Genomic DNA, 13,673 nt, shown 5'->3' with positions numbered 1-13,673 from the left:
CCTCATTGTTTTACAAATGAGCCAATATCAGAATGGTGCTAATCAAGTTATTGAAGAAATGTCTTTTTTTAAGAGCTTCACTTTTTTTTTTCTCTTTTAAAAGGTAATATCCTTATTTGACTTGTAACCTACTTGAATGTTGACATTTTAAGAGGGTGGGCCTTTTATAATTAGCAAGGCAGCCTCCTTTATTCTCATCATTTCTCTTGTTGGGGCTGATCTTTCCATGGTGGGCAGAACTGAAAGTATACCGCTACTCTTTCTCTCTCTATTTTCCTATCTAGGAACAAGGCGGCCAGGGTTGCTGATTGTTGGATTAAAAGTCAAGTATGGAATGCTAGTCTAGGAAACTTTCTACCAAGGCAAAGTTTAGGAATGCCACCTTTCCCTCAAAAAACAACATGATTCCCTGTTCCTAACCGGTGAGTAACCATGTTTATGTGGCTAGTTCTGTGGAAGCTAAGAGCCTTAGGTAGTTATTTAATTCAATGTGCCCAGCAACTGGAGAGACAAGTCAATACCTCTTTGTTTCCTACCCATTTATATGAAAGATAGTCCATCTTGCATGGAACAATTATAAGATAATATAGAAGCGTAGTCTACCCGTTTGTCAATTTATGGAACCACCTAACAGTGGGGACTCTGAACTGAATGGTGGCACACATTGAAATGGTGGCTATCCTTGGCATGGTGGTTCACATAGAAAACAGACTAACTAGTGGATCTTTGAGAGCCTATTGTTTAGTGCACATTGGACTCATATTATGATTCAAATGTTATCGACGCTATGGGCTTCTGGGTGTCAGAAAGAAAAGATATAAACCATATGAGCTTTTAAAGAATAACACTTTATTTATTTTGATGCATTTCTCATCCCGCCTTTGGGGGGGGGGGTGTAGTATATGAAGGGGTTCAAGCTCGTTTTTTTTTTTAAATCTCATAACTGTTGTTACTGTTCGTGCCTTTTCCTTTTTGATCTAAAAGTTATTCTTTCGTTTCCAAGAAACTCCCTCTCTGTCATATGCTCCTCTCTCTTTCATTTTTCTGGAATGAAAAACAAGGGTTTTACTTTGTATTTCCAATTTTTGCAACAAAAGTGTAAACCGTTTTTGTATTCGCCAACTTTTTTTAAATATCCTGATATCTACCTTCTTTCTTGATGGCATCAGCCAATACCTTTTGGCCTTTCAATCGTGGAAATTGATAGCTTGAGAACCAAGAACGGGAACAGGCGTTGACACATATGCATGTTAATGTGACATTATTTCTCAGGTTAATGAATAAGTCTCCGGTGCTGATGTGCATTCGGTATCAATGAGTTGAAATGCACAATATCTTAAGCATGTTTGCTTTGGTCACAGTTGGGATAAACAATCACATCAGTGAAAGTAATTTTGATTCTTGGTAATGACAGTTGGCAATCACAACTACTACTTTTCTCATGTTTTATCTTTGAAAGTGTTGTGATTGTGAATTACAATCACAGGATCTTGAGAAAATCCAAGAATCACAGGGCATTGTGCTCATGTTTGCTTAAGTAAATTTAATCTTACAGATAAGATCTACTGTTTGATGGGAATTGATTTTAAAGCACCAGAAGCTAGTAAGTTTACATTTTTTTTTCTGGTGCTTAAAAAATCATTGGCCATAAATACACCAAATTTTCATGACATGAAAAGGTATTTTTTTCTATGGTCTAAAAAACATGATCTAAGGGTCGATCTGTAACAGTTAGACTATATTGAACGCATATGTCAGGTCAGATTGAGTCAAAACAACTTGCACCTCATCTGATCAAATGCATATCAGCACCAAAGATCTATGTTAATATTGGTACCATTCATCTGATCAAATAGCAAATTTTTTTCTTTTTCACTTTGTCTTAATAGGGCCATTATTCACAAAGGCGAGAATCTTGGTGCCTAATTTTAGCCCAAATTAATATCTCATGAATTTCATATATTTTTGTTTTTTTTTAATGAGGAACAGAAAAACCACCCTCTGGATTAGAGACCTAGTCACGCCGACTACTCCTGCTGTACTTAATGTCGCTTTTTCGACAGTGTAAACCTGTGGTGCATCCCTTGCCCCTAGGGAGTCGCCTTGCTTTAGCAGGAGCAAGAGACATAATATCCTTGCCCCTTATATACAATGAGTTAATAATGCCCATGGGAATGAAACCCTGACCACCCGCCTAGCTGCCAAGCCCCCCCCACTACGCCAAATCCCTTGGGGCTTCACAGATTTTTGTTGAGATTTGAAAACATGATGGTCATTAATTAAGTGCTTGTTAGGTATTGTGAAACAATTGGATAAAACCGTTTTACTCATCAACCAGCTCACTGTTTTTAAACTTTAAAGACCCCAAGTCCTGATTGCCCATCAGGGATTACATGCAGCTTCAACCTGGTGGCAAGGGACATACACCTGTGAGTTTCGAACTTATGATGTCGCTTCAGCCCAGTGACGTTTTACAAATTCCTCGTAACCAATGAGAAGAGCCCTCGTGGGCCCATTTAAAATTTGGGCACTTATCGACGACACTGATTCTGGCTTGCTCAACTATTACTTTGTGGCTATATTTATTTGTATTTGTTTTCAATTATCGCCAAGAATGCCCCCCATCGTCCATCACCATCCATCTATTGGCAGGCCTTCGGTTCCTAAAACCCTTGATCATATTTAAAAAATGGGGGGGCCCTCCTTATGTCAAGTATTCTAAGAGATGGCTTTGGGTTTGAAAAACTTGGCTTATGGCAAACCTAAAAGGAGAAAAATAGTTTGCCGTTGAAGGATTCATTTCATGATATGAGGAGCATTATCCTTGCTATTCAATCAGATGTGTTCCACTCCTCCATGGCATCTTGGCCAAACCAGGACATATTTGTGGATTGAAACTCGTCTCTTGTGTCCTTTTTATCTGATGAATTATCTTATCTTGTATTTTATTTGATTTTGTCTCATTTGTTAGCCTCTTTATATGCTCTGTTTGATGACTTGTCGTCATCTTTATTGATTTAATAAAATCTTTCTTCATTATTCTCAAAAACAAACAAACAAACAAACACGGGACAAAATTTCTTCTCTGGTTAGTAACTAGTTTTTTGAGGGAGAGTGTTAAAATGGTGCTCCATATCCAGCATGTCTACGCACATCACATGGCCCTGAGGGCTCAACTTGTATTCCTCCTACCCCTCATATTCTCTGTCAAATTTTGTCCTATGACAGAAAAAAAAAATTTGTTTCTTCGGCGATTAAGGTCAAAAGCTTGATTAAGAAAAGATTATTGCAATGTCTTATTTAAGAGATACGCCACTGATCTGCGGGTCCACCATGACATACCTCATCTCTAGAATGTTGTCAGTATCGGTATCCGCCCTAAATCGTTTTGCCACGGGCTGTATCGGCCCGGTACCCATACTCAAGTGAATCATTCTGAATCGGCCCAAAAATAATAAAACATTATTACATGTCAATCATAACGTGACACATGTCAAAACTATTAAAATAATATTAAAAATGTTTTTTTGGTATTTTTTTTACATTTATTAAAAAAATAGCCGATTCAAGCTTGCAGCGTATCGATTTTCTGCCGATACTGATAACATTGGGCAGGAGCAACTCACCTCCCCCAAGTGGCTATTTATCTATTTTCTTGGAGGAAATATTCAAATGCAACATGGTCGAAGGTGGCCCAACTATGTTGGAGGAAGATAATTTTCTATAATGCATTTGAAAGGGAACAAAATCGTATCTTTGAAACGTGCATTTTACTTGTTAAGAATTGATTGTTTAATTTTTCTAATTGCAACTTAGGAGATTTATGGATCATAAGATCAGGGTTTATCCTTAATGAGAATGTGACTATCAACAGCAACATGATGTCATACTTGGTTATCTGGATCAGGTTTACTGTTCTTTGTTTAGAAAACAGGTTTTGATTGATGATGTAGCAGGACTTATATAATAGGGCATTTGCACAAATTACCTAATATTGCCCGCCGAAGCAAATCCCATCTAAATCCGATTGGGTCAGGTTCCTGGTGATCCACAGCTTAAAGCAGATTTCAAGTGGATCACCCTTTCGAGTGAAAAAATCAGGTGCAATATGATTGCACAAATATTTGTGCATTAAGCTATCTGATCACCCTCCATCTTGGGGACAGGCCTGTCAGTTGTGGGGCCCAAGGTCGTCTGATGGAGGGTTATCAGGTGCTTAATGCACAAATTTTGTGCCATGTGATTGCACCCCGATCGGGACTCCCTTTTTGAGGGGTCCCAATCTGTTACAAAGACACGTGGATACGAGGATGCATGAAATGGGTTCGACTCAAAAGTTAATTTTTTTTTTTGTAAAAGAAGACACGAGGGCACACATTTTTAAAATTTTAAATGAAAAACCAAGTTTTGAGTTTTAATATTATAAAGTATATATTTTTATTAAAATAATATTTTAAAACATTAAAATATTATTAAATTATTACCATATGTTCCGTGTCCATGTGTTTGAGTGTGTCCACTCCACTACTGTCACCAGAGACACATTACCAAAATAATAGTGTCCTTGTCATATAGTTGTCAATGGATCAGAGATAAGATAAAGCTCTACTACTGTGGATCAGGTGTTAATCGGGCTGGAAAACAAGATGAACTACTGGTTGTTAGGCTCAAGCTTGGCTCGTAAATTGCATGTTTAAGCCCGTAATACAGGCTTGACAAACCGAACATGAACAATAGGTTTTTGGCTCGTACAGGCTTGTTAAGTAGCAATAAAGATATTTTAGTTATGTTTTATGTCAAATAGTGAAATAAGGAGAGTATTTGGCATGCAAGCAAGTTCAAATCCTATTTCTTTCATCTTTGAAATAATGATTTTTTTATTTGGTTGTAAGCGAGTCAGCTTGAGCTTGACTCGAGTTTTGGAGCTCAAATTCTTTTGCTTCTAGCATTGGAACAATGTATTTTTTATGGGTAAATACATTTTTTAAATGAGTCACGTCCAGACTGGATTGACACAAAAAAAAGAACACATTTTTTAAAATTAAAAACATAGAAATTGGAAATTAAAAGAGCCAAGAACAAGCTGGTTAATTATTTCAAAGCTGTAAGCGGTAGGATTTGAGGTCTAAACTTATTGCTTGCAAGCCAAACACTTCAACCTACAGTCTATGATATAAAACATAATTATTACTAGCTAACAAGTCTATACATGCAAATCCAAGCCAAAAAAATCGCACAGTTCGCGTTCAGATTGCCAAGCCTATTTCATGTGTTCTTTACATGCTAAAATGAGCAGTTTATCTCGTGTCCCAGCCCCATTTAGAAGAGGAGAGCAGTTTTGTGCAGGTCAAGGATTTTAGGGTTATTTTAATTGATTCACCGAGTTACCTCCATGGCTGAGATAAATTTGTGGGTGTGGTTGGCCCTAGGGGTGTCAACGAGTCAGGTTTGGTTCAAACCCAGGTGAAACCAGACCTGGCCCCGATTTTTGGGTATAGTATCGAATCCGAACTCGAATTTAATCGGACCCATCATAAGAGAAACCATACCCGGACCCGATAAGAACTACGTGAACCCGATGCGGGCCATACCCTGTAAAACATTATTTTTTATCATTTTTACATTGAAAAAATGAGTCTTAATCGAAACTCGGATCGGGCCTGGGTCTGGTATAAAATTTCAAACTATACCCAGGTCCATATATTAATCCGACCTTCTATTCTAGACCAGAGTCTTAATCAGGTCTTCTTATTTATCACCATACCCGGACCCTATAGGCTTTGGTACGGTTTTAGTTTGGGTAAATCAGGCCCTTTGACACCCCTAGTTGACCCCTATTTTCATCAACACCTTTCCAAACTAAACTACTACTTTGCAACTTGCTATGATCCTGCACCATACTGGGTCCATTGTCTTATAGCCTCTCAAGATCCGAGAAATCATCAGGACATTTTGGACCCAGACCGTGATCTTCTGCTAAATCTGAAGCTTATTTGAGCAGACTGGAAATTGGATTCCTAAGATCGTCGGATTTTGTTCTGATGTGGATTTGCTTGGTTGGCCGACGACCCGTATGTGTTTTTTTTTATTTTTATAATAGGCCACTCTGCACCATTGCTGGTCTTCTTGTACGTGGGGCCATTAATGGGTCGGGTTTGTGTCGGATATCTCATCCGTATCCAGTATAAGCACAAAAATTTCTATAAGAATATTATTCAGATCGATCACAACCAGAACCGATTAACATTTGGGTCAGGTTGAGGGTATGACTTTTACAGGACATCCGGTTAATGAGAGAGAGAGAGAGAGAGAGGAGGGGGACACGTGGGAGCTTCAGCCACCAAAGGAACAGGTTGGAGAAAGGGGGGACGACGACCCCTTTAACACGTGACCAAAAATATAAAAGGAGGGGTGGGGGAAAGAGGGTGGAAAAAGGTTTCCTTCTGTCGTTTTTGCAAACTTTTGAGAAAGTGGGTTTTATTTGAGTCACCCCCACATCTCTCTCTCTCTCTCTCTCTCTCTGATATTTTACTTCATTAGCTTTGGGGATCCTTTGCTTCATTCTGCTTGGCTTCGAAAGGTTAGACTCTCTCTCTCTCTCTCTCACGATTGTGAATAGACTTATTGGTGCGTTTGTAATGTTTTAGAAAAAGAATGGTAAATGAGTTGTTGTCGTGATTTCTTGGGGTCGTGTTTTTCAAGAAATGGGAATTTTTCTTCTCTGTTTTTTACATTTTCTTTGTGATGATGTCGGATGGTTTGAAGTCTGTGATTTTCAAGACTGGGCTTTCTTTCCTTCTCGGATTCACTAACCGACGACGTTTCTGATTCGGTTCAGCCATCTTGATTTTTTTTTTTGGCTTTCAAACCGTTGGGGCGTGTTCTCAAGACACGTCTGATCAAGAATCGGTTTGCTCGTAGGTAGTGTTTGGATTCAGAGATTGAGTGGAATTGAAAACCGATTTCACTAGTCCTTTGGAAAAAAATTCCAGTTACTGTAGTGTTTGGGTGAGCTACTTTTGGGGAAACTTGAGAATTTGCATTGTTTTCCCTTTTTTGTGCCTTACCCTCTATCATTGACTGCACATTTTGGCAGGCCTCTGATTGGTAAAACCCTCGAGGATCCGCCGAAGTACACCCAACTTCAATATTGTAGCAATGCATAACGTCGATGGGAGTTGGAAAATTTCATTGTTAAGCACAACATTTTCAAACTTACCGTAAATTTTTTTCTGCATAAAATGGATGCATCCAAACACCCTCCTTAGTGTTATTAGGATTCTCTGAATCCAAACACAACCTTATCAGGTTGTTTATGATGGAGGATGGCCCCTCCAAATGTTGACGTTACTGACCCTTCGATTTCCGCACTTCTGACTCCACGAGTCCTGAAATCTTGCGAATCTTTAGTTGACGATAGGTGCTTGAAATAAAAATTCTTTTTTCCCTTTTCTAAATTACTAAAACATTCATAAGTTTTATTTTATTTATTGTTACTGATCTATACATTTATTTGTATTTCCATAAGGGTTCTGCAAAGGTTATTGAGTTTTGTGAAATCGTTGATTGCTTGCAGGAACTGGAAGGCGAGCAGGCAGAGGCGTGGGTCTCACTAAGAGAGATGGACGTCTCCTCCATCCGATGGCTCTCCGAAATGGTATTCAAATTACAATACAAAACTATACACCCCCTCCCTCGATCACGATCAATCCCCATCTTCGCGACTGAGAACGGGGTTTTATGTCGTTCCCCAAACGCGAAACTTCAAAACTCACGATATTTTTTATTTCCATTTTTTTGTAGTTTTTTTCTGTTTTAGTTCTTAGAAAATCTCCGTTTTCTTTTGTGTTGACCAGGCAATGGAGGTGGCACCGGCCTTTCATCTGAACGAGTTCATGGCGGCGGCGTTGACCGACGATTTCCACCAGGAGCTGAGCTACTCCTCCTACCCGCCACTGACCTCTACCTTCTCCGCCACCACGCCGCCGGCCATCGCCACCGACGCGTTCGGGTGCGGGGAGGAGGCTTCTAGGCCCATCAAGATGGCCAAAACCAGCCACGGATGGGATTACTCTTACCTAGACGGGTCGCCACAGGGGTACTCCTCCCCCGCCCAGATGCTGTCTTTCTTCGGCAAGCCCCATCCTTATCAGGAGAACAGCGTCTTCGCCGATGGTGGTGGTGTAAGTGGGAAAGCAGAAGTGCAGGAGGCGTTGTCGATGAACTCGGAGGTGTTGACCTCTCAGGGTTTGTTCTCGGCCAGCCAGCACCAGACCTGCCGCTCCTCCTCTTCGGGAAGCCATGGAACCAAGAGGGACGCTGCTGCTGCTGTTGGTGGGTCGAATGGTGGCCGTTCCGGTGGCCGTTCCAGTGGCGGGAGGCCGCCGGCTCAGATGCAAGACCACATCATCGCGGAGAGGAAACGGAGGGAGAAGCTGAGCCAGCGGTTTATCGCACTCTCCGCCGTTGTCCCCGGGCTCAAAAAGGTGAGAGACCCTCTAGCATCTGCTTCCTGATTATTTTGTGATTGGTCTTTTCGCTAAGGTGAAGTTGCACGTCATAATTTACGACGCTGAGTCCTGAAATATTTGAACTTTCATTTCAGCGATTCAATTGAGAGGAGTCACTTAGAATATGAGAACTAACGTGTGAACCTGGCATTTTCAACATTTTTTTTTATCAAATTCAACCATGTAAATGTGTTAGGCATGTTGAATTTGCTAGGAATCGACTGTTTGGATTGTGTATTTTTAATGAAAATAGGACTTTTGGTTTCGGATGCTTGAATATTTATAAAGATTATGGGCCGTTGATTTTAATGTCTATGATTCAAGAGCTGGTCCTTGTAAAACCAAGCATGTAGGTGACAACGGCACCGTTAGATTTAAGAGAAAAGAACAAAACAAAAAAACCATAAAAATTGTAATTCACACGGTAATTCTCTTATTTCGAGTTCTCGTAGTCTAGTGAATCCAATTGTGAGTGTTTATTAAGTTGGCAAGTTAACTATGATGTTTCCCCTGTTTTCCATCTGTTAATGGAATATGCCTTGCCTTCGCCTCCCATTGTTTTGTTTCTTCTTTTTCTCTTCAATCTGGTGAATATTGATGGATGGTCATGCATATAATCCTGCAGATGGACAAGGCTTCGGTTCTTGGGGACGCCATAAAGTACGTGAAGCAGCTGCAGGAGCAGGTGAAGGCCCTCGAGGACAAGTCTCGGAAGAAGACGGTAGAGTCGGTGGTTCTGGTGAAAAGGTCCCTCCTCTTCCCCGACGAAGACGCCTCCTCCGACGACGACAACTCTGACGGTGCTACCAACCGGGGAGACTTCGGCGTGGCGCTGCCGGAGATCGAAGCCAGGGCGACAGACAGCGACGTCCTTATCCGCATCCACTGCGAGAAGAAGAAGGGTGTGCTGGTGAAGGCGCTCGCTGAGATGGAGAATCTCCATCTGACGGTCCTCAGCTCGAGCCTAGTCTCCCTCGCCGATACCGCCGTTGATCTCACCATTGTTGCACAGGTGAGCATATTTGTATTGTTTCTTGAGATAAAAAGATGGGGAGCTTTAAATACATTCATGCCATACTTCTGCTTCTGAAGGAAACGTGGGACAAACTGGGATATTTGCAATGAGGGGAATATTTTAAAATGCCAAATTATCCTGCTTTCCCCTCAAAGTGATGGTGAATTGAAATGGCTGCTAACGTGAAAATTGGATTTCAATTTTTAGATGGAAGAAGAGTTCCGCATGTCCATGAAGGATCTGGTTAAAGCATTGCGCACAGCTTTGATGGAATTCGCTTAAGCAAGAAATAGTGATAAAAGAATAAAATAGTTTAGCCTTTTCAACTTTCAACATGCTGCTTTTCTTTCTTTAACCACTCTAGGAGGAAGCCTGCACGTCTGAGTCCGTTTGCCATCATCATTGTTCCTTTGGTTGCTACTTTGTTCCTTTTTTCACAAGAGTTTTTCGTCCACTCTATTTTTTGCATGGCTCCCTATGGTAGTGAGTGGCCATGTTTTCCCAACTGTCTGATATTGGAAATTTTTTGTGGCTTTTTTCCTGCATTTTTTTGGGATTGAGTTTTTTCAGAAACCCTTGGCATGTCCAACCCTGCGCTTTCTGAAATGGTTGATGGTTTGATACGGTTTTGATAGTCAGGCTTTTGTGTCTGGAATTTGGTTTCTTTGTTGTTCTTTTTCATCCTGTTTGGTCTTGTGAGCATGTGAAGTTTATGGGCTGCTTCTGTATCAGTTGTAGCTTTTGCTTCTATAAAATGACCATAAGAATACATCAAGTTGTCTCATCATAAGTTATTCTTTGCTGTTCGCAGTGGTCTGAATAAGTGGCCTTCAACTTAAATGTGCCCGGAGAGAGAGAGAGAGAGAGAGAGAGAGAGAGAGAGAGAGAGAGAGAGAGAGAGAGAGAGAGTACCACTCGTGAAGATCAATAAAATGTTGAACCCATGAACCGAACAAGATAGAAAACAAAAATAAACTATAGAAAAATAGGAAGCTAAAGAAAAAGAAACTAGAGACAGATAACAAAGCTCAGCCAGGATCTGCTGGATTAGAAGAAACCACCGATGAGTGAACGTTGATCAGACCGAAGGAGAGGTCTCTAAGATGCCTCTAAGATGCATACTTAGAATCACATATATATCAACTAGGATTTTATGGACAAGATTATCAAGGATGATTGAAATTTGATGCAAAATAGCATCATTGCATGCCATCCAAACAAACCACCAAGTAGTAAGCAATCATATCTTTCAGATCAGTCTCCACCGCTTGCATCGTCTAATTCCAACAGGGTGCTGGAGCAGATCAAGCGAGAAAGACTTCTCTTTGACAATTACGTCCGGAGATCTTTACGTCCTATTCAATAGGGCCACAAAAGTTGGGCAGAACCATAATAAATGAGAGATAGTTTCTTCAGCAGCTTGGCAAAGCACACACCAACTAGGAAACTGAAAACCTAACTTCTTTAAATAACTGTGAGTCTGAACCCTATAATGTAAAATTAACCAAGCCAAGACCCGAGATCTTGGGGAAGGGCCCTTAGCCCATAACACCCACTCAGGAAACCAATTTGCCCTTGGGGGAAGCAATGATCTATACACTTTGTGGTTGTGAAATGCACCATTTGGCGCAATTGCCCATTCCAACCACTGATCGTAATTTGTCGTGTCCCCAATTTGATCTTTGAAGAATGATAAGGCTCTCAGTCACATGCTTTGCAAGTGCGAGATCGCCAACCCTTGGGTTTCATGACGAAAAAGAGATAAAACCATATTTAGCATGAAGCAAATGAGAATATGAAGAACCTGGTTGATGGGCCATCCAACATTGCTTGGCCACAAGAGCAATACTCCTCTGTCTTGGAGCAAAAATATCTAAGCCAGCCATACGCCTAAGTAACACCATCGTTCGCCAACCAATCAAATGACGCTTACCCTGAAGTTGACACCCAGACCAAAGAAAATCCGCCATTAAACGACAAATCTGCTTCTTCACACCCACAGGCATCACGAACATTGACATAAAAAATTTAGGGATAGAAGAAAGAACATGTCTGATTAAAGTCAGACGACCAACGTTGGAGAGATAAGACCCTTGTCATGGAAAAAACTTGTTTTTCACTTTTTGAATAGTTGGAGCCCAAGCAACGGAGGAGAGACGCTTCACTTATAACGACATGCCCAAATACGTCATCGACAACTTAGAGATTGCGCAATTAAAAATTCGTTGTCCCGCTGCAAGCATAGAAGACTCAACATTGAACATAGTAAGAGAGTATTTGCTATCATTTAAGAAAAGCCCCAAAAGAGAGAGAAAAAAAGAACTGGAGAATAAGTTTGAATCTAAGCATCTGCTGCACGTTTGCTCGCTTAAAAATAATCATATCATCAGCATAAATAAGAATATGGTCCTAGAAATCTGAAGAGAGAGTGAGAGAGAGAGAGAGAGAGAGAGAGAGAGAGAGAGAGAGAGAGAGAGAGAGAGAGAGTCATATTCTACTTTCAAAAGATATGAAAAATGCTGAACAACCCTAAGGATATGTTTGACACGGAACAAAAAACCTCTTTTTCATACGTTTTTGAAACAAACATCGGATGCAAAAGACCATTATTTTTGTTCCACCCTCCTTGATAAGAAAATAATAGGAACCGTGAACAAATTAAAAAAAAAGATGCCTCAACAGGGGCGCTTGACCCTCTCTCTACTGTGCAGCGGCCGGTGGAGGGGTGGAGGTGAGGCCGGCAGGAAACTCTCTCGCTCTCCCCTCCTTTTTTTTCTTTCTTCCCCTTCTTCGTTCCCCACTCTCTCTCTGTCTCTCCCCCTTCTTCATTTTTGTTCTTCTTCTCCTTTTTTATTAGTTTTTTTTGTTTAATTTGCTTTGATCTACTATTTTTTTTGCTTCTGCTGCCGCTTGTGGTTTGATTCATGTATACCGTCTCTAAGTGGGGCTAGGTTTAGGCGGCACTTCAAGTATTTGAGAAAGATATGTCGAATTAAAAACATTGGGCATGCGGTGAATTATGATGTTGATGGTGGTGCATAAGAAGTGTTTGATGAAATGCCTAAGAGGGATGTGAAAGCTACAAAACTTAAAGTTGTACAATGTAGAAAACCACAATATCTATCAATCCTTGTTTTCATAGCTATACAATTTGAAATACCAAATTATCGCTCAATTGAACGGTTTTCATGTTAAAGTTCTATTCTCTGAGTTAGTGGAGATAAATGACAGATAATTGTTTGTTTTTCTATGTGGGCTGTAACGGAGTGCCCACACAGAACATCTAATTAAGGACTTTGCAGTCATGGGTCAATATTTGAAAGTTTTTGTTTACTCACTTTGGATGTTCTGACTCTTAAGTTAGTCTCATCTTCTTTTTAAAAGTAAATGTTGTGGCATCATTTTTTTTTCGGTGGTTGATTTTTTTTAACAACAGTATTACGCAGGAAATGCAGCAAAACTATGAGAAGTTGTGAATTGCATTGTTTCTTAATTAGGTACATCACATTCATTAAGCTAACAAAGTCAACAGCATACACCAGTATGGCTTATTGAATGTTTTAAGTTAGAAGATAATTGTGTAGGATATGCATCTTGGATCATTTGCAGTGGGGATCTTTCCATTGATGTTGGGATGCATGCAAAGGAGTAATCACAACACATAGGATAATAGATTTTTTTCTTTGATTTTCATTGATTTGGGGGTTTTTCCTTGATCTTTGTTTTTTTCCTGAATTTTCATTGATTAGCGATTTGAATCAAATATCTTTAAACAGGACTTTTGTTATTTAATTTTGTTAGGGTTTTCTTTTGATTTGATTAGGGCTTTGAATCAAATATCTTTAATTAGGTTTTTAGATATTTAATTTTTGGTTTATTTTTCTTGCATTTTGGTTTTTTGTATAAAAATATGGATATGATTTGTTTTCTTGCATTTTTAGCTTTTGTTATATATATATAATGAATATGAATATGAATATGCATTTTAAGGTATTTGGTTTGTATATAAAAAATATGATTATTTTATTCTTAAATTACTAAAAAAGTTTAAATATTTTTTCGTACTTGGATCCAGTTTGAGATCTATATTTAAATCTAAAATCCATAATTTTTGATAAACTTTCGTAATTAGATCTAATAACACACCA

General features: G+C 39.7%; 1 protein-coding gene across 1 annotated transcript; it reads left to right on the top strand.

Moving 5' to 3' along the window:
- Nucleotides 1–6,531: 6,531 nt before the first annotated feature.
- On the top strand, nucleotides 6,532–10,287 carry LOC149835397 (transcription factor bHLH13-like). The gene is made up of 5 exons (XM_090010516.1): nucleotides 6,532–6,580; nucleotides 7,577–7,657; nucleotides 7,857–8,486; nucleotides 9,136–9,522; nucleotides 9,733–10,287. The coding sequence occupies exons 2-5, from the start codon at nucleotides 7,622–7,624 to the stop codon at nucleotides 9,805–9,807; spliced, it is 1,128 nt and encodes a 375-aa protein (XP_089866642.1). The 5' UTR covers nucleotides 6,532–6,580; nucleotides 7,577–7,621; the 3' UTR covers nucleotides 9,808–10,287.
- The last annotated feature ends 3,386 nt before the right edge of the window (nucleotides 10,288–13,673 follow it).

This window comes from Nuphar pumila, chromosome 6 (assembly GCF_984573655.1).
Source record: "Nuphar pumila chromosome 6, dmNupPumi1.hap1.1, whole genome shotgun sequence".
Classification (NCBI taxonomy): Eukaryota; Viridiplantae; Streptophyta; class Magnoliopsida; order Nymphaeales; family Nymphaeaceae; genus Nuphar; species Nuphar pumila.
The sequence above is the reverse complement of the archived record's forward strand: the minus strand, read 5'-3'. Positions and strand labels throughout refer to the sequence as shown.